Source organism: Petaurus breviceps, unplaced genomic scaffold (assembly GCF_028583685.1).
Source record: "Petaurus breviceps papuanus isolate PSGF00001 unplaced genomic scaffold, PetGlider_PUasm1.0 38, whole genome shotgun sequence".
NCBI lineage: Eukaryota > Metazoa > Chordata > Mammalia > Diprotodontia > Petauridae > Petaurus > Petaurus breviceps.
Genome location: NW_027186304.1, coordinates 48713584 through 48734045, shown reverse-complemented (window position 1 = coordinate 48734045; position 20462 = coordinate 48713584). Strand labels below are relative to the sequence as shown.

General features: G+C 38.4%; 1 protein-coding gene across 1 annotated transcript; it reads right to left on the bottom strand.

Annotated features, from left to right (window-relative positions):
* Positions 1-12441: 12441 nt before the first annotated feature.
* TTR (transthyretin) lies at positions 12442-19309 on the bottom strand. The gene is made up of 4 exons (XM_069099503.1): positions 19198-19309; positions 17552-17688; positions 15244-15379; positions 12442-12712 (listed from the first exon to the last, which is right to left on the bottom strand). The coding sequence occupies exons 1-4, from the start codon at positions 19264-19266 to the stop codon at positions 12605-12607; spliced, it is 450 nt and encodes a 149-aa protein (XP_068955604.1). The 5' UTR covers positions 19267-19309; the 3' UTR covers positions 12442-12604.
* Between the last annotated feature and the right edge of the window lie 1153 nt (positions 19310-20462).

Sequence of the window (20462 nt, the reverse complement as noted above, 5' to 3'; positions counted from 1 at the left end):
ATCCCTTTTCAAAAGTGGGTGCTTCCAACTTCCCTTCCATCATCCCCCCTCTCATCCCCTTCCTCCCTACTCTCCTATAGGGTGATATACCCTATTTAGTGTGTATTTCATTTCCTCCCCAAGCCAAATTCAATAAGAATAAGGTTGACCCATTCCCTTATGCCTTCCTATTCTTCCCTTCCATTGTAACCATTTTCCCTTGCCTCTTCTATATGAGATAGTTTACCCCATTCTGTCTCTCCCTGTAGCAACAAGCACCCCAAGCGTCCTCAAGGTTTGCTGCCAACACAGGTTCTTGGATCTGCTTTGATAAAGGAAAGCAACTCAAAATGGGTTAACAAGCTTACTTTAATCAGTCAAATATGTATCGTTTACCTAGTTCAGGGGAAAGAGGTCAACACCCTGAACTTCAGAATATACAGACAGAATTATCAAGACAGAAACAGATCAAGTAGACAGATTTCCAAACTGTCCAACCATTACATCCATACCAAACAACATTTGGGTTTCACAGCCAGGGGGCTCTGAACAACGGCTTCCCAGAGTTTCATCTGATCAAATCACAGAACACTTCTCAAAGTGAGCCCCCAAACAAAGCTACACATCAGGGCTTATATAGACTTCTCCTGGCTCAGAGAATGTAACAACCTTATTGACTCACTGGCCAATCAAGAAGTATCTACTGAAAAACAAGCCTCCCACCCCAGGCTCCAGGTGCACTTTAGCCTAGGGGCAGGGAAGATCTTTAAATTTACATTCCCATTACACTCCCCATCTCCTCTCATTATATTCCTCTCTCACCTCTTAATTTCACCTGTTAAGTATCATCCCTTCCTATTAAATTGGTCCTATGCCCTCTATCTATGTATACCTTTAAACATATATATGCACATTCATATATGTATTCATATGCACATATACCCTTATATATAGAAACACACACATATATATGTGTGTGTATGTATATATATAAACATATATATACACATATAAACATATATATATTTCTATTCCCTTAAACTATTTTCATACTGAGAAGTGTTTCATCAGTTACAATTATTGTTTTTCCATGTAGGAATATTAATAGTTCAACTTTGATAAGTTCCTTATGATTTATTTTCCCTGTTTACCTTCTCATGCTTCTCTTGCTTCTTGTATCTGAATGTCAAATTTCCTATTCCACTCTGGTTTTTTCAGCAAGAATGCTTGAAAATCCTCTATTCCACTGAATGACCATATTTTCCCCTAAAATATGATACTCAGTTTTGCTGAATAGGTGATTCTTGCTTTTAATCCCAGCTCCTTTGCCCTCTGGAATATCATATTCCAAGCCCTTCAATCCCTCAGTGTAGAAGCTGCCAGATATTTGATATCCTGATTGTGTTTCCACAATATTCAAGTTGTTTCTTCCAGGCTATGTGTAATATTCTGTCCTTGATCTGGGAACTCTGGAACCTGGCTATAATATTCCTAGGAGTTTTCTTTTTGGGATCTTTTTCAGGAGGTGATCGGTGGATTCTTTCAACCTCTATTTTGCCCTCTGGTTCTAAAACATCAGGGCAGTTTTCCTTGAGGATTTCTTGGAGGATGAGGTTCTTTCTTTCTAGGTTCTTTCTTTGATCATGGCTTTCAGGTAGTCCAATAATTTTTAAATTATCTCTCCTGAAACTATTTTCTAGGTCAGTGGTTTTTCCCATGAGATATTTCACATTGCCTTCTATTCTTTCATTTGTTTGGATCTGTTTAACAGCATCTTGATTTCTCATAAAGTCATTAGCTCCCATTTGCTCCAATCTAATTCTGAAGCAATGATTCTCCTCATTAAGCTTTTGAGATTCTTTTTCCATCTGGCAAATTCGACTTTTTAAGGCATTCTTCTCCTCATTGCCTTTTTGAGCCTCTTTTGCCATTTGAGTTAGTCTGTTTTTAAGGTGTATTTTCCTCAGTCAGGCTGTTGACTCTCATTTCATAATTTTCTTGTATCATTCTCATTTCTCTTCCCAATTTTTCCTCCACTTCTCTTATCTGCTTCTTAAGGTCCTCTATGGCCTGTAACCAGCTCGTATTTTACTTTGAAGCTTTTGGTGGAGGAGTTCTGACTTCACTGTCTTCTTCCTGTTCCATGCTTTGATCCTTTTTATCCCCAAAATAGGAGTCTAATGTTGGGTTCTTCTGTTTGCTTTGTTTCCTTTGCCTGGTCATGTTGCCACTGAATTACTTGACTTTTGGGGTTTTTGACACAGTAGGACTCTGCTACCAGACAGGGGAGCTTTGTGCCAAACACTGGGGTTTTCTCAGCTGCCAGAGGTATTAGTTGGGTGCCCTTGCTGAAGCCTCCACACACTCTGGCAAGCTGGACAAATACCCCAGGACCTCCACCCTAGGCTGCAATCCAGATCCAAGCAGGTTAAAGAGAGAGCGATTACCCCTCAGACTAGTGCTTGGTCCCCCTACACTCTGCAGGCCAGGAGCTGAAGCTGCCACATGAGGGTGGTTTCACAGCTGTGCAGTGGCTTCCTGCCCCAGGGGTCAAAAGCCAATGTTCTCTTAACTACTGGGTCCCAAAGTCCAGACTGCAATGACCTCTCACTTTGTCCTTCGCATCTATGTGTTGATAATTCTGGAAATGGCCACAGCTGCTGGTGATCTGGAGTCCTTCCATCCCCGGCTGGTCAGGCCCTCCCTGGGGCTAAAACCTCCGGCTCACTTGGGCCTGGGCTCGACTCCCAGAGCGCTGAGCTGGCCAATTCCTTCCAGCCTGCTGGGCTGTCCTCAGCAGGAGGTTAGCTTCTCTGCATCATTTTGTGGGTTCTGCAGCTCCAAAGTTTGTTCAGAGTCCCCTTTTACATGGATTGCAGAAGGTGGAAGCCAGAGCCACATGGAGGTCCTGCTTCTACTCTGCCATCTTGACTCCTGTCTTTTTTTTTTTTCCCTCTCCTCTGTGTCATCTTTTTTTATCTCTACCTTCTACCACAGGATTAAGTATAGACTGCCTCCCTATATTATTTTTCTCTGTTTATCTGTCTCTGTCTCTCTCTGCTTTTTTGAAGGGGGAAGGTAGGGCAATTTGTGTTAAGTGACATGCCCAAGGTTACAGAGCTAGTAAGTGTTAAGTGCCTGCTGCTGCATTTGAACTCAGGTCCTCCTGACTCCAGGGCTTGTGTTTTATTCATTTCACTCCTAGCTGCCCCTTCTGTTTTTATCTTGAAGTATTCTAATATTATTTCTAAGAACTTCATAGTTTCAAATAAACTGGAGAATATATATCCAATTCCCAAACCTTTTAGCCTTTACTTCTAGTAGGGAAATTGGTTATGTACAAAATTAGTTCTTAATCGGTCATGGTCCCACATACCTGGAATGTTCCCCATCCCCTCCTTTGCTTCTCTGGATTCCTCAGCTTAAATCCCACCTTCCTGCCCCAAAAGTTATAAACCACCTATACCATTTGACCCAACAATACCATTACTAGGTCTGATTCCCAAAATGATTAGGGAAAAAAAAAAAGAACCTACATGTTCTTAAATATTTATAGCAGCTCTCTTTATGGTGGCAAAAATTTGGAAACTGAGGGGGTGTCCATCAGTTGGGGAATGACAGAACAAGTTGTGGTATATAATCATAATGAAATACTGCTGCGCTCTAAGTGATGAGCTCAATGATCTTAGAAAAACAATGGATAGACTTGCAAAAAATAATGAAGAGCAAAATAAGCAGAGCCAAGAGAATGTTGTATATAGAAATATTGTTTTAAGGGCAACTTTGAACAATTAAGTCATTTTGACTATTATAAATACCCAAATTAGCTGCAAAGGACATATGAAGGAAGGCATCATTTGCATCCAGAGAAAGAACTGATAAATAGAAATATACTAAGAATGGTTTTGCATATATATTTATGTATGTACATACATACACACATATTTGTGTCTAATGCTAGCCATCTCTAGAGTGGGGGAGGGAAGGAAAAAGGAAAAGTTGCATGATAACTTTATCATATATTTAAAAGGAATAGCAAGTTGTACATAATAGATTTGCAGTTTCATGTACAAAATCATCTCCTCCCCCCCATTCTACTATGTCATGGAAATGCTTGTTTATTTCTTAAGTTTAGAATAAAATAAATAAAATTTTGAAAATAAAAAAAGAAATAAAAGAAAAAAATTAGAATTCGAAAAAGAAAAAAAATCCCACCTTCTATAGGAGATCTTTCCCAGTCTCTCTTTCCCTTACCCTCAGCAGCTTCCCTTCTTATATTACTAGTCCTGTACTCTATATAAATCCTGTGTATATTTAGTCATTTACAAGTCATCTTTCCCACTTAGAATGTGAGCTTCCTGAGGGTAGGAACTGTCTTTTTCCTTTCTCTGTATCCCCAGTGCTTAGCACTTATGCCTGGCACATAGTAAGTCCTTAAATTCTTGTTGGTTGATTGTCATAGATATAGAATGGGAAAACTGCCTATTTGCCATGTAAGGGAGGGAAGGAACTCCTACTCAATGCTTTTAATAATGGACTTTTTGGCCATATTTTCTCTGATCTGATATTTCTTCAGGTACAACTGATTTGTCTTTAGGATATGTGAAATTTACTATTTGATTGATGTAGCTATATAACTTTATAGCCTCAGAAATCCAGGACTCACCTTTTCTGATAGTTTCTATCACTTTTCAGAGTAATAGTCACTCAGTCAACTAGCATTTATTAAGAGCTTACTACGTGTCAAGTATTGTGCTGAACACTAGGAATACAAAACACAAGTTCAAAGAAAGTCAGTGTCTGTCCTCAAGAATGGAGGGAAGACAACACATAAAAGGAAACTGAATTGGAGGGGGAGAGATACAGTGTCCATACTGGATAAAGGGGTGAGGGGATTAGTAGAGGAAATCTGAAGTGCAGCCTAGAGAAAAATGAAACTGTCTGAACAAATACTGTGAATGAAACGGAATAAAACTGAGTTTTATTTTGGTCTAATAAAATGAGATAAATTCCCTTATTAGTCCATTACTGAAATTTTTGAAGGATTATATCTCAAGTGATAGGATATGATAATAATAGTAACTCATAGCAATAAGGGATTTTATAATTTAAAAAGTGATTACTGCACAACAGTCCTGTAAAATAACTAATATAAGTATTATTACCCTCATTTTACAGATGAAGAAACTGATGATAAAACAGATTGACTCTTACATTAACAAGATCACATGACTAATAAATGGCAAGTCAGGACTTGGATGCAGGCCTTCTGCCTCTGAATCCTGGGCTCTTTCCAATAGGCCATATTGCTTATCCAATATTTATTCATTCAACAAATATTTACTGAATGTCAAGTTTAGAGAAAGTGCGTTGTAATGGCCTATGGGAAATACAAAGGAGAAGAAGCATCCTTACCCAAAAGGTTTACAGTTTAATAGCTTGTTTGTATGCCTGTTGGGGGTGGGACTTCTAGTGGCTATTTATGTCTTCTGTGATGGTTTCAATAAGGATGAGATATTTTAATGCACTGCTGGTAGAGTTGTAAATTGGTCCGATAATTCTGGAGCACAATTAGAATTATGTAAGAAAATTACTAAACTCTTCATATCCTTTGACCCAGAGATACTTCTATCAAGTTTAGACTTCCAAAGAAGATATTCATTGGCATGAAATATTCATAATAGCACTATTTAAATGATTGCTGAACCTGTGATTTCATTGGTATAGGCAACTCCCAGATGAGGGTACTCCCTCCACCAGTGTAGGGTAGCTTCTTCACTGCAACTGAGTCTTAGAGAGTTGTCTAGAATACTGAGCCATTAAGTGACTTGCCCATAACCAGTATATATTAGAAGTGGAACTTTAGACCTAGTCTTCCTGGCTTTGAGGACAGCTCTTTAACCACCATGGATCATGCCATGGTTCTCATTATTTAGGCTAACAAAAACAAAAAACAAAACCAAACAAAACTTGGATGAGACTAACATTAGGAAAAAACTAAACTGAACAAATTGTGGTTTAAGAATATGACTGAATCTCATTGTTCTGTAAGAAATGGCAGATGAGAATTAGAGAACTATGAGAAGACTTACATGAAGTGATATAGAGTGAAGAAGGCAGAACCAAAAGAATATACTATATAATAATTATAGCTAATTAAAAAGACAACAAAATTTAGGTCAAATACAATGAACAATGCTGATGCCACACTATCAAAATTAGAGCTCACATCCTTTGTTTCGGTTAACAAGAGGTGAACAACAAACCAATTGTTAACTGACAAAAGTAGAAAATGGTATGTACTATATTCACAATTATACAATTTTTTTTTTTTTGCTTTATGTCTTCTGTGATGGTTTCAATAAGGATGAGATATTTTAATGCACTGCTGGTAGAGTTGTGAATTGGTCCAACCAATTGGGGTTAAGTGACTTGGCCAAGGTCACATGACTAGTTTTTTTTGTGTTAAGTGTCTAAGGCCTAATCTGAACTCAGGTCCTCCTGACTCCAGGGCCAGTACTCTATTCACTGTGCCACCTAGCAGCCCCACAATTGTACAATTTATCAGTTTTTGATAAATTGTTTTCAAAGAATATACTTTGCTAGCAGTTTGAGTATTTGATGGAAAGTATTTTAGATTAAACAAAATGTATTAGTAGGAAAAAAAATTTAAATTGGTGAGACTGAAATAGAACTTAAAAGTAGATAACTACTTCTCCCCTACCTGTTCCCACCTCCACACCCTATTAACCAGGGAAATATCAGAATGTTTTTGGTATACATGGACTCTGACAGTAAAGCTCATGCTGGAAGAACCATTTAACGGTAAATAAAAATAGCTGGCATGTCATAACTCTATCCTTTCCATTTGATTCCACATGAAGAATGATCTTTTTCAGAAGTCAATAAGCCCTCACCCAGACTTCATCAGGAACAGGATTAAAAGCATTGCCAAGGAAACAGGTCACTGTCCCCTAACTAGCAACAATGAGGGCTAAATACAAGCAGGTCTTTGACTGCAGGTAGCTTCTCAGCAGGGTGGTCTGGACTAGGAGATTGGATTGTGCCTCTTCAGAGGCTCAAGTGACCTACTCTCAGCAACCTTTATGTTTAGGTTTGGATGAAAGGAGGCTCTTTTATTCTTTTCGAATGGTTAGCCCCTGGCAGAGGGTAATGTTTTCTTGAGTCCTTGAAGGACATTTTTTAATAGATTGTTTCTATTTTTAAAAATTCACAGTGAACAAGTATTTGACTCTTATCCAAGGATGTGGAATCTGGGACTCAGGATTTAGATCCAGTCTCTACCAGGGAAGTGTTACTCTGTTTCCTGACTCTAACAATGTAAATGATTTGACATATTTTTGGAGGGTTTTCTGACCATTTCTCAGAAGGAAAGCTTAGTTAGTGACTTCAGGACACATGTGAATTAGTCATCCAGTCTGGTTTAAGTGTTGACAAGATTAAAGATGATAAATTCATTCTTCAAGAGGTGGAAGAACCAACAAGGAAAAATTCTAGTCTGGATTTGATTCTTTTTTTTATCTAAAGCTTTCCTGTATTGTTTCATTCATTCATTCATATTTTTTATCCCCCCCAATTATATGTCAATACAATTTTTAGCATTCATTTTTATAAGATTTTGAATTCCAAATTTTTCCCCCTCCTCCTCTCCCTCCTGTAATTTGATACAGGTTATACATGTACTATCATGTACAACATTTCCATATTAGTCACAGTTGTGAAAGAAGAAAGAGATCAAAAGGAAGATAACCATGAAAAAGAATAGAGTAAGTGGAAAAAAGTATACTGCAATATGCATTCAGAGTCCATCCGTTCTTTATCTGGATGTGGATAGCATTTTTCTTCATGAGTTCTTTGTACTTGTCTTGGATCTTTGTGTTGCTGAGAATCATTCATAGTTGACAATGTTGTTGATACTATGTACAATGTTTTACTGGTTTTGCTCATTTTACTTTGCATCAATTCATTCAAGTCTTTCCAGGTTTTTCTGAAATCTGTCTGTTCATAATTTCTTATTGCACATTTGCAAAGTAGTTTGTTCAGTCATTCCCCAATTAATGGACATCCCCTCAATTTCCAATATTTTTCCACCATGAAAAGGGCTGCTATAAATATTTTTACACATGGTGGTCCTTTCTCCTTCTTTATTGTTTCTTTGGGATACAGACTTAGAAGTGGTATTGCTGGATCAAAGGGTATGCACAGTTTCTTTGCCCTTTGGGCATATTTCCAAATTGAGCTCCAGAATTTTTGGATCAATTCACAACTCCATCAACAATGCATTAATGTCCCAATTTTCCCATATGCTCTCCAACATTTATCATTTTCTGTTTTTGCCATTAGGCAAGCCAACATTGTGAGGTGGTAACTCAGAGTTGTTTTAATTTGCATTTCTCTAATCAAAAGTGAGTTAGAGCACTTCTTCATATGCCTATAGATAGCTTTGATTTCTCCTGAAAACTGCCTGTTCATATCCTTTGACTATTTATCAACTGATAAATGTATTTTGTATTTTTATAGATATGACTCAGTTCTCTATATATTTGAGAAATAAGGTCTTTATCAGAGACCCTTGCTGTAAAGATTGTTTCCCAGCTTTCTGCTTGCATTCTAATCTTGGTTGCACTGATTTTGTTTGTACAAAATCTTTTTATTTTAATATAATCAAAATTATCTATTTCACATTTAATAATGCCTATAACTCACTTAACTTCTCCTTTAAGAATGTGGATGCTATACCACTTGGTGCATATATGTTTAGTATTGATATTACTTCATTGTTTAAAGTACCTTTTAGCAAGATGTAGTTTCATTCCTTATCTTTTTACATTAGGTCTATTTTTGCTTTTTTTTTTCTGAGATCAGCATTGCTACCTTTGCTTTTCTTTTAGTTCAGCTAAAGCATAATAGATTCTGCTCGAGTTCCTTACCTTTACTCTGTTTCTGTCTCTGCTTTAAGTGTGTTTCTTATAAACAATATATTGCTATCTGTTTCCATTTTATGGGAGAGTTCATCCCATTCACATTCATAGTTATGATTGCTAACTGTGCATTGGCCTTCACCCCATTTTTCCTCTTGTTTGCCTTCTCTCTCCTTTCACCCTTTCCCTCCTTGCTAGTGCCCTCTCTTTTGTCAGTCCTCCTCAAACACACCCCTTTAGATGATCTCTTCCTTTCTTGCTTTCCTGTCAGGTAATATATAGATTTCAATAATCAACTGATTGTGTATATTATTCCCTCTTTGAACCAATATTGAGGAGAGTAAGGTTCAAGCAATGACCATTGCCGTCTTTTCCTCTACTGTAATGGGGTTTTCACACCTCTTCGTGTGAAATAATTTACCCCATTCTACCTCTCACTTCCTTCTGTATCCAGTGTGCTCCTCTTTCTCATCCCTTCCTTAATTTTTTTATGTCATTCCCTCAAATTCATCGTACCCCTGTACCCTCTCTTTATGTATATGCCTTCGAGCTGCTCTATGAGTGGTACAATTTTCAAGAATTACAAATATCATCTTCCCATGCAGGGATGTAAACAGTTCAGATCCATTGAATACCTCATGCTTTCTTTTCCCTTTTCCCTTTTTTTTGGCTTCTCTTGGGTCTTGATATTGGAGATCAAATATTTTGTTCAATTCTGGTCTTCCCCTTATGAAATCTTGAAATCCTTCTATTTCATTTAATAACCTTCCCCCTCTCCTCCCTTGAAGTATTAGGCTTAATTTTGCGGGGTAGGTGATTCTTGGTTGTAGTTCTAGCTCCTTTGCCTTCTGGAATATCGTTTTCCATGACCTTTGATCCTTTAATGGTGTAGCTGCTAAGTCCTGTGTAATACTATTTGGATTGTTTCTTTCTGTCTACTTGTAGTATTTTTTCCTTGACCTGATAGCTCTGTGATTTGGTTATAACGTTCCTTGGAGTTTTTATTTTGGGATCACTTTTATGAGATGGCAAGTGGATTTTTTCAATGCCTATTTTGTACTCTGGTTCAAGGATATCAGGGCAGTTTTCCTTGGTAATTTCTTGAAAGATGCTGTTCAGTCTTCCTTTTGATTATGACTTTCAGGTAGTTCAATGATTCTGACATTTTCTCTCTGGGATCTATTTTCCAGGTCAGTTGTTTTTCCAAGAGGTATTTTACATTTCCTTTCATTTTTTTATTCTTTTGAATTTGTTTAATTGATTCTTCACGTCTCATAGAGTTGTTAGCTTCCACTTGCCCAATTCTAGCTTTTAAGGAGTTATTTTCCTCAGTTAGCTTTTGTACTTCCCTTTCCATTTGGCCAATTGTACTCTTTAAGAAGCTAAGTTTTTCTAAATTTCTATCCACTTCATAGCACATTGTCTCTGATTCTCATATCTACCCTGTGAAGTAGGTACTACAGATATTGTCATTACCTCTTTACAGATTAGGAAACTGAGGTAGGAAATGTTTAAGAAATGTATTAATGGGTCACACAGCTAGTAGTGGTTAGAAATACCATTTAATTCAGGTCTCTCTTGTGAGTTCAGATCTCTTATTCTACACAATATCCAGCACAGTGTTAGGCTCTCAGTAAAGATTTGTTCATTGATTTATTCTTGTCTTTCAACATCTCATCACATTCACTCTGGGGACACCTTAGTTCATCCCCCATCACCCCTTATCTAGATTATTGCAGCAACCTCTTAGCTTATTTCCCTGCCTTCTGTCTCTCCCCGTTCCAGTCCATCCTAAATATTGCTGCCAAAGTATTTTGCCATAGTTCCAAATCTGACCAGATCATTTCCCTTCCTAATGAACTCCAGTGGCTCCCTATTACCTCTAGGATAAAATACAAATTCCTTTGCTTAGCTCATGAGGCCCTATACAACCAGGTCCCCATCTTTGTTTCTAGCCTTATTGGACATTACTCACCCTCTCCTACTCTTTGATCCAGCCAAACTGACCTTGTTGGTGGTCCTCACACAAAACACTCCATCTCCCATCTCTGCAGGTTTGCACTGGCTACCCCCATACCTGGAATGCATTTCCTCCTTACCTCCACATCATAGGACCTCTTTCTTCCTTTAAGATGCAGCTCAGTCACTACATTCTACATGAAGCCTTTCCTGATCTTCCCCAACTTTTAGTGTCCACATTCCCAACTATTTTGTATTTAAGTATTTGTATATATTTGCATTTATTAACTTTATACTGTATGTAGTTTTATATGCACTTGTGTCCTACCCATTAGAATATAAGCTCATTTTGAGTAGGAATGGCTTTATTCTTTGCATATGTATCCCTAGTGATGGACATATAGTAGACATTTAACAAACATTGATTGATTGACAGGAGTAACGGGTCCCTGACCTACATCAGTGCTGTCAGAATCACAAGAGGCTCCCTTAGTCCTGCCACTGCTATAGGAGGAAGGGCTGGAGCTGGGACTTACTCTGTAGCTCCCTTTCCTTGGCATCTGGGAACTTGCCAGGGGGAAGTAAGCCTTGGTTGAAGGAATGACATAGTCTAGAGATCATCTGGGTAGTGGTTTGATGCTGAGGCAATTGACCTGCTATATAAAAAGTTATTCCCAATGACATCATTGAAGCTTAGTAATAGATTAAAGTATCACCTGAAGGCAATAAGATGATTTAGAGGCAGATAAAGGAACAATGACTTATCAGGGGTGGGGAACCTCAGGCCTTAGGGCCACATGTGGCCTTCATGGCCATTGGGTATGGCCTTTTAACTGAGTCCAAATTTTACAACACGCATTCTTTTATTAAGGGAATTTGTTCTGTGAAGTTTGGGTTCAGTCAAAAAGCCACAATCTAGTAGACCGAGATGGCTACATATGGCTTCCAGGCTGCAGGCTCCCCGTCTCTGACTAGGTTGCCTTAAAGAAGACTCATGTATCAATACTTTTCCTAAAGGTTTCTGGAAAATGGAAAGTTTCTTCAATTTCTGATTTGTTACTGTGAGTTTACAGATAGCTCAGTAAAAATGAACTGAGCCAAAAGCGGAAGGCAAGTTGAGTAGTTACTTCCAACTTTTTTTTTCGTTATGTCCTGGAAAATGTTGGTAATTAGGATTTTCCCCAAAGCTCCAGCCAGGGAATTTCCATGTTTGCTTTTGTTTTTTTCTGTAATAATGACAATAGCTATTCACATTTTTATTGTCATCTAAGATTAAACTGAGTATTTTTCTCCCACAAGAACCACTCAAGTTAGGTCATGTAAGTATTGAAATCCTCCTTGGAGACATGAAGATACTGAGGACCAAAGAAGTGAAGAGATTTGCCCAAGGTCATTATGCTAAAAGGAGATAGACTTCAAACTCAAACTTATGACTTCTAAGTTCAAGTTCAGTGCTTTTTATACTCCATAACACTGTCTCTCCAGTTCTGGTGAGCACAGGATCCTTTGGGGGAACTACTTGGGATGTAGAAAAAGGAATCAAAATGTAGGAAACAGAAAGTGCTTTAGCAAGAATGGTTTATTGACTCTGTCCAAGTTAATAACAAAGTGAAAATACTGCTTTGTGGAAAAATGTGATACTATTAGCTCCATAAAAGGTGGTCCTTTCTCTCCTGCCAAACCTCTATGAATGGCTATTTGCCACAGAGAAAAATTACATTTGTTTATTCTGTTGGGTTGCTGACTATAGCTGTGGTTGAAAAAGAGTATGGACTCAGTTGAGCAGCAATGGTGTAATGGCGATGACCAGCATCGTTGGCGGTGAACACCACCTGGAAGGCAAAGCAACCACCATTAGAATTAGTGCCTGGATAGTGAATAATACAGAGGATCAGTTCAAAGTTTCTGTTATAGGAACTTTCAATCAGGTTTCCTCTTCCCTCATAATTTGCTCACTCTTTCACAATATGAGGACTTTCCCTAACAAGCGCAGTGCTAGAGGATGAAATGAAGTAATGAAGGTCCTGTTTATAGAGTTTGTGCAGGAGAAAGTAAGGGGCTGGGAGAAGAACCCCATTGCTGGACGTGTTTTAGATGTTGCAAGTATGAGCTGGATAATGGGGCCTCTGAGGTTCTTTTTAATTCTGCCATTTTGTGATTGATTGATAGACAAATTCTCTTGGTGGGCTGGTTTTTGCAGAAAGAGGTGGTATCTTTTTTTTTTTTTGGTTAAAACAGTTTTGAAGGGTTTGAACAAGGAATAGAAATCAAAATATATTACTGACTTAAACTGCTGACCCTATGTTACCTCCTTAGAGAAAAGAAAAACAGTTCCTCCCCAATACAAAGAAGAAAAAAAGACATGGTTTCTGTTTTCAAGGATTTTGGAGTTTACTATATATTAATACTAATAAAACTTAGGATTAAATAATGTCTTTATCTATCCTCTCCCTCCCCCAACTTTCTCCTTAGTAGAGCTGTGGAAGAAGCCTATTTTAGACATGGGGTCTACTGTGGGCATAAATGAATAGAGACAGAAGACTATAGGGATTGACACAGGATGGATAATGCTCTGATCTGGATGGGAGAAGGGTGAAATAAAGCTGGTCAGTTAGCATGAAACCAGATTTGGGAGGTCTTTGAGTACCAGAATCAGGAATTTTTAAATAATATCCATATTAAGAAGGGAGTCACCAAAGCTTTTAAGGTAGGAAGAGAAGTCTCATAGTCAAAACAATGCTTTAGGAAGATTGCCTTTTCAGATATATGAAAGATGTATTAGAGAGGAGAGAGACTAATGGCAGGAAGACCAGCTGAGATGTTATCACAATAACCCAGATTCCCAAACTAAGGCAGTGACTGTGGCAATGGAAAGGAGGAGACAAATATGCAAGATATTGGAGATGGGGGAGGGGGAACAGTGAGAAAGAAGAGTCAGATTTGACTCTGAACACTGGTGATTGGGTAAGAAATTCTAGAAGACTTTCTCAGTAGAAACAGGAAAAGTGGAAGAGGAGGACCTGTTTAGAGTGAAGGATGATGAATTCCATTTTGCCCTTGCTGAGTTAGAGGTATCTGGGAGAAGATGTCTAGCAGGCAGTTGGAGAGGTAGCTCTGGAATTTAGGGAAGAGATTGGAGCTAGATGTGCCACTTTGAAAGTTTGTTAGATGGGATATCAGGAAAAAGGGAAAGGTTTTGTGTTCTTTGTTTTTAAGGATATTGGAGATCTAAGGATGTTTACAAGCAAAGGGGAAAAAGCCAATAGAGAGGAAGCAAATGGGGATGAAAGAAAATGTGAGGCTAGTTGTTATCAGAAGACAGGAGATGTGACAAAGGCTGAGGTGGAAGAGGGATAACCTTTATAAGGGAGACTACCACTTCATCTTAGAATGAAGGGAAGAAAATGAGATTTTGAGTTTTGGAGGAAGGGAGACAAGGGAACTAATGAAGAAGTCTATCAATCTTTTGCATGAAGTGAAAGGCAAGGCCATTTTTTGAGGGTGAAGGAGATAGGATGGTGTTGGAAACTTGAGGAAAAATCAGAAGGTTGGAAACAATTTCTCTAGGGAGCAATAATATCAATAAGATTTTTTTTTAAAGGATAGGTGTGCCTCTGTGAGTGTCTAGTTGAAGAACAAGAATTTGTTGCAGAGCCAGTCAAGAATTACTTTGATGAAGATAGTATAGGAATCCTTTCATGGGGACAGAGGAGAGAGAGAAAGGAAGAAAGGGAGAGAGAGAGGAAGAAAGGGAAAGAGGGAGGGAGGGAGGGAGAGAGAGAGAGGGGGAAGAAGAGAGGGAGAGAGAGACAGAGAGAACTTTCTTATATTGGTTCTCTAGTAGTTTTGTAGACAAGGGACAAGGGAACTTTGGGAATAAGGGTGGTCCTATAACCACTGCTGAGGGTGGGGACCTAACATTACTTTTATAACTGGTCTTATTATCTAACTGAAGAACAAATATTTATTACACACACACACAAACTGTGATATTGAATGGAAAGCAAAAATGCCCTAGGTGCCACTTACTCTTACAAGTAGGAAATAGAAATTCTGAAATCAAATACATGTGGATCAGGGTAAAATAATTGTCAGATTTTTATTCCCCATGACAAATGCACCAGAGGACTCAAACGTTAGCATACTAGGGTTGTCTTGCTGACTCAAGGAAATTCTTCATGTTCCTGACTGACTATAGGGTAAACTTGGTATTTTCTAGACATCTGTTTTCAAAGGTGAATCACAAATGGACTATTATGTTTTTCTTTCCCTAGATGAACTTAGAAGTATTAGTGTATGCATCGTATTTCATCTGTCTGTCGTCTGAATCAAAAAGAGAAACCCAATATTTTATTATACTCACATCTGCATACTCATGGAATGGGGAGACACCAAGGGCTTTCCAATAGGAGATAGTGTCAAATTCTACCTTGTATAAACCCTCTCCAAATTTGTCATCACTTGTGAGCTCATGGATCTCGCCATTGTCATTGGTTTTCCTGGACAAGGTAAAAATGAATGTTAAATAGTGTATGGCTCCACAGGCATCAAGGAAATAATTAGCAAGATGACATTAACACTAGTGAAATATAATTGTGTACATTATCTAACCCAAACTACATTTCTGCTATTTCATTTCAGTCACTTCACTGGGGTTGTTTCAATAAGGGCACCAGATGTTTATGAGGCATATAACAAAGAAAAATCTCATTATTTCTAGTCTAGAATATTATTTTCCTTTGTGTTGGAGATGGAGAAAATATCCATGCATATTCATACAGGAATCCCCAGTGCTTTGCAGGGGAGTAAGGGCTTAATCAATGTTTGTTGAATAGCATTATATTATGAGCGGTCCCTTCTACTTCTAAATCCTATGAGATGAATTGAATAATTCAGTCTCCAAATGCAGTTCTTACACTGAGATTGCATTTTCCTCTCATGTGCATGAGTTATTTATAGTTTAGGGGAGATTTGGATGAGACACCTAAGGTACAAAAAAGAACAGGAAGCTGATCCCTTTGTTTGCTTAATCTCTCCAGTTACTGATCTACAAATGGAATTTGTCTAGTTTTTGTTGTTTCCTAAAGATTTGGGCAAAGGGTACAGAGGTTGCAAGAAACAGAGGAACAGGAAAAGTGGCCATATTCTTGATAGTTCTATACCTTCTCTTTAGTCCTTTCTTTGATCGTCTTAATTTTTCTTCTAATATGGAAGGAATAACTCATGTTGGATGCATTATTTTCTTTGCCTTGACAAGTCATTTTCCTATCAAGCATATGGATTCTCTGTTGTTAGAATGGCATTACCTGCTTAGAATACTCTATTGGCCTACTTTACAAGTTCTACTTGGAATTTGTGTAGACAAAAATGAACAAACAAATACAAATTCAATTAAAATCCCCTCAAGAAAATAGACTTCCTAATGATGGGTGAAGAATCATAATGTGGTTATTACAGATTCAATTAAACCACAAAAGCACTCTTTCCAAGGGACATAAATACTAAATAGCTTCTCTTCTTCCATTGGGTTCTGTAAGGCTAGGTTGGCTCTGTCTTTAGATCAACTTAGGTTTATTAATAGGTGCAATGATTTCTTTGAAGAGCTTCAAGGGTAGGGATGCCTTGGGGAGCAGGATTTTGTATTGAATGGAAGGTGTTATCTGAAAGTGGATTATAGAATCATTAGATACAGTGCTGGAAGGTATCTTAGAAGTCAATGAATCCAGTCCCTTCATTTTACAGATGAGTAAACTGAGGTCCAGAGAGATTGTGATTGCCCAGGGACACATATTTGCCTGGGTCTCAGGCAGGATTTGAGCCTTTCTCTAACAGGCTTTTGAGTTATCTAACTGATCAGTAGCCCAAGAGTTGAGACTTGAAATTTAGTCCTGGCTCAGTTGCTTACTAATAGTAAGAGTTTGAATAAGAAATTTCATCTCTCTGGGTCTTATCTGCAAAATGGGGATTAAAAACATTTACATGACCTACCTTCAAAGGTAGCTATGAGGAGTTAAAGAGATAATGTCTATAAAGCTTTTTTTTTTTTAAGTGTGAAGAACTCTACTCTCCTTTAAAATATCTTGGATTTCATGAATGTGGGTACTCCCTTCACTGATTTAATCACAACTCTTCTATGCCTGAGTAGATGGACTTCGTGAAATGTTTGTGGCCAATTTTCTGAAGATCTCTCTATATGGGATTTACAATTTTTGAGGGCAGGGATTGTTTTATCTTTGTGGCCCCCATGCCTAGTATGCTGAGTATATTAGATGCTTAATAGATATTTGGTCATTGATTGCACCCCTCTGAAATGACCTAGGTTGGGTCTTCTCATGACAGGCATATAATACAGTCCATCATTGGACCTGAACTAATAGCCTCTCTAGCTTGGTGGGACTTGCTAGAACTTTATTCTCTGCTGACATATGATTGGTGAATCCAGGATTGACTATGTACTAAAAAAAAGTGAGCATGTATTCATCCCGAAGTGATGCCTCTGTCCTCTTTACAAATGCAGTTAGATGCATGGGATGATAGGATTTTCTTTCTCCATTTGAATGTCTTGCTCTTTGACAAATGGCAGAGGAGCAACTGGAAAAATTAATAACCAGAGCCCATATTTATATAATGGATGTAAATCATTTTGTGAAAGGCAGGTGCTGGTCACTTACCCAGATGCAAAGAGCTCCCAAGTTTGCTTCTCAGTTTTTTTGAACACTTTCACATCCACATTGACAGCTGGTCTTCCTCGGACTGCATCGAGAACTTTAACCATCAGAGGGCACTTGGAATCCTCACCTCCATGGGCCTATGGAAGGCAACAGAAAATCTCAGTGGGGTGGTGGAAACCTGAAGTGAGATAGGTAAGTGCATGCTTTCCTGATTCTTAGTATTCCCTAAAAATGAATTTGGGGTCCCATTGGAAGGCTGTTTCTCATGTGTAACCAGCTTTTGTCCTGGGATATCTGCTGCTGCAGCAGTACCTACACAGCTCTTAGGGATGTTAAATAAATTAAACCCATTCATCTAGGTTGAATTCCTAGTCAGATGTAACAGGAGGGGCACCTGGACTCTTCAAACTTGTGGTAGGAGTTGCTCCAGAAAGTACTAGATAATTGGATTATTTAATAGGGCAGCTGGATGGTGTAGTGGATATTGTTGGACTTGAAGCAGGGAAGCCCTAAGCTTGAATCCCAACACTTATTAGCTGTATAACCCAGGGCAAGTCACTTAACTGCTGTCAGTCTCAGTTTTCTCCTCTGTACAATGGGTATTCAACTATCACCTACCTCATAGATTTGTTGTAAGGATCAAATGAGGTAACATAAGAACTGTGTAAACATTAAAGTGCCATGGAGGTGCTAGCTATTTATGATGATGATGTCTCTATAGTAACTTTCAATGGCATATACTTTTTAAACATTGGATAATGATAGATAGGCTAATATAAGGTTTTAAAAACATTTTACATATGTTATCTCATTTGATCCTCGTGAGAACCCATAAGGTAGGTGTTATTGTTAGCTCCATTTTACAGATAAGGAAATTGAGGACGAAAGAAGTTAAGTGACTTACCCAGGTTCATGCAGCTAGGGTCTGAGGCAGGGTATGAACTCAGGTCTCCCCAGTATACAATCCTCCTTCTCAGGATGATTTTTATAGTAGATGAAAGAATCAGGTGATTGAAACTTTATCCTTTCCAAATTAAGAATCTTCAAAGGTTCAATAAAGTATATCACAGAATCTATGATTTAGAAAGGACATCAGGGACTATGAAGTCCAACCTGTACTTGAATGAGACTACCTTCTACAACATACCTGACAAGGGTCATCCAGGATTCACTTAAAGACCCTAACAGGAGGGAGCCCCCTCCAGCACAAGGCAGCTCAGTCCACTTTGGGACAGTTTCTATTGCCTTCTGGGGCCAGGGGGCTATGTTACATAGCCAGAGGGCTGCATGATAGTCACATCTACATTTGTTCTCCACACAGAAATTTCATAAAGGCCAGGTCCCCTGGAAAACTGGCATAATTCCACTCCTATTTCTATTATTCATTAGCAATTACTGAGGTACCAACTGCTCCAAAGAAGCAGTAAAAACACAGTGGAGAACGTTAACTCCCTTCTCAATTCAGTTGACATTTGATGGAACTTAACCCTCTCTGGGGGTTACTTCAATTTAATTGCATTTTAAAAGATAGGCCATTAGTTATAAAAATTTTAAGAAATAGCTTAATCAGAAGAAGCCATTTTTATCTTGTCCACTATGGATATGAGAGGCTTACCACAAAAGGACTACTCAGTAACCAGACTCACCACAGGTCCAGCCTCAGACACAAAGAGCAGTCCAGCAAGGCACAGGAGCAGCAGGGAATGAAAAGCCATTTTGCTGGTAATGAACAAATCTCTGTGCCAAGCTCTCCCAGCTTGGGGCTTTTATACCCCAGTCCTTTGAGTTAAGCCGCTTACCCTCGCCTAAAGGACCTCAAATCTGCTGATAGTGATTATTTACCTAGTCAACAGTAAGAGAATAAGTAACTCACTCAAATATGAACCTTGTCTAGGGAGATTAGGCTGTCAGAACATTCTCTCAATGGAAAATTGCTAGGATTCATTTGCTTGTAATAAAAGAATCCATTTTCATTGGAATGCCATTGGAGATTGGATTATATTGGAATTATTGGATTATATTGGAATATCATTGGATAAATATCATTGGATAAATTTGCATAGAATATTATTCTTAGTAGATTAAAAAGAGCTTAGAGCTAGAAGGGAATCTGAGTATAGATCATCAAGTCTAGCTTTTTTTATTTAATAGATGAGGAAACTGAGGCCAAGGAAGGCTTGGTCAAGGTTATACAATAAATATTATAGTTACTACCTTAACTATATATAACCTAGGATTCAAATCCAAGATGATTCAGATACATAAACTGTGCAGCGCTGGACAACTCACGTAAGTTTTCTCAGTTTCCTCACAGTAAAGCAATGGGCTTGGACTCGATCGCTGAGTTTTATCTTCAATTCTATGATCCTGTCATTCTGTGACCTCTAACTTCAGATTCAAGGCTCTTGCTCTTAGATTATGGTCTTGGTCTGTTCTTTTTATAGCCCCCTGCATACTCCCTCCCATGTTTCTCTTGCTATTTGTTCATTTTAGTAGGAAGATGGAAGCTACAGATGAATTTTTTTCCTTCAACCACAGTGTTCATCTCTCTATGCTAAAATGGACTGCATTAAAACACATCACATGCCTTGATATATGATGATGATCCTGCAAAGAAATCCACCCCCCTCCCTTCCTATGACAGCATCTGAATGTAAAAAGGTTTGGTTTTAGCCAAACTAAGAATGCTTTGCGTTGTCAGCATTTTCTCTCCTGGTTTTTTGCACTTCCCACACAGAGACTACCTAAGCCCAAGGTAAAATGTCCCCTGCCTTACAAGAATTGGTAAGATTGAGCAACTGAGGTCACCATCACCAGTGCCCGTCTAGCATCTTCCCTCCCCTGGCACACCCAGCCCCAGCCTGACCAGCTGCCTTCTGTCAGAATCAGAATTGCAGGGGTGTGATCAGAC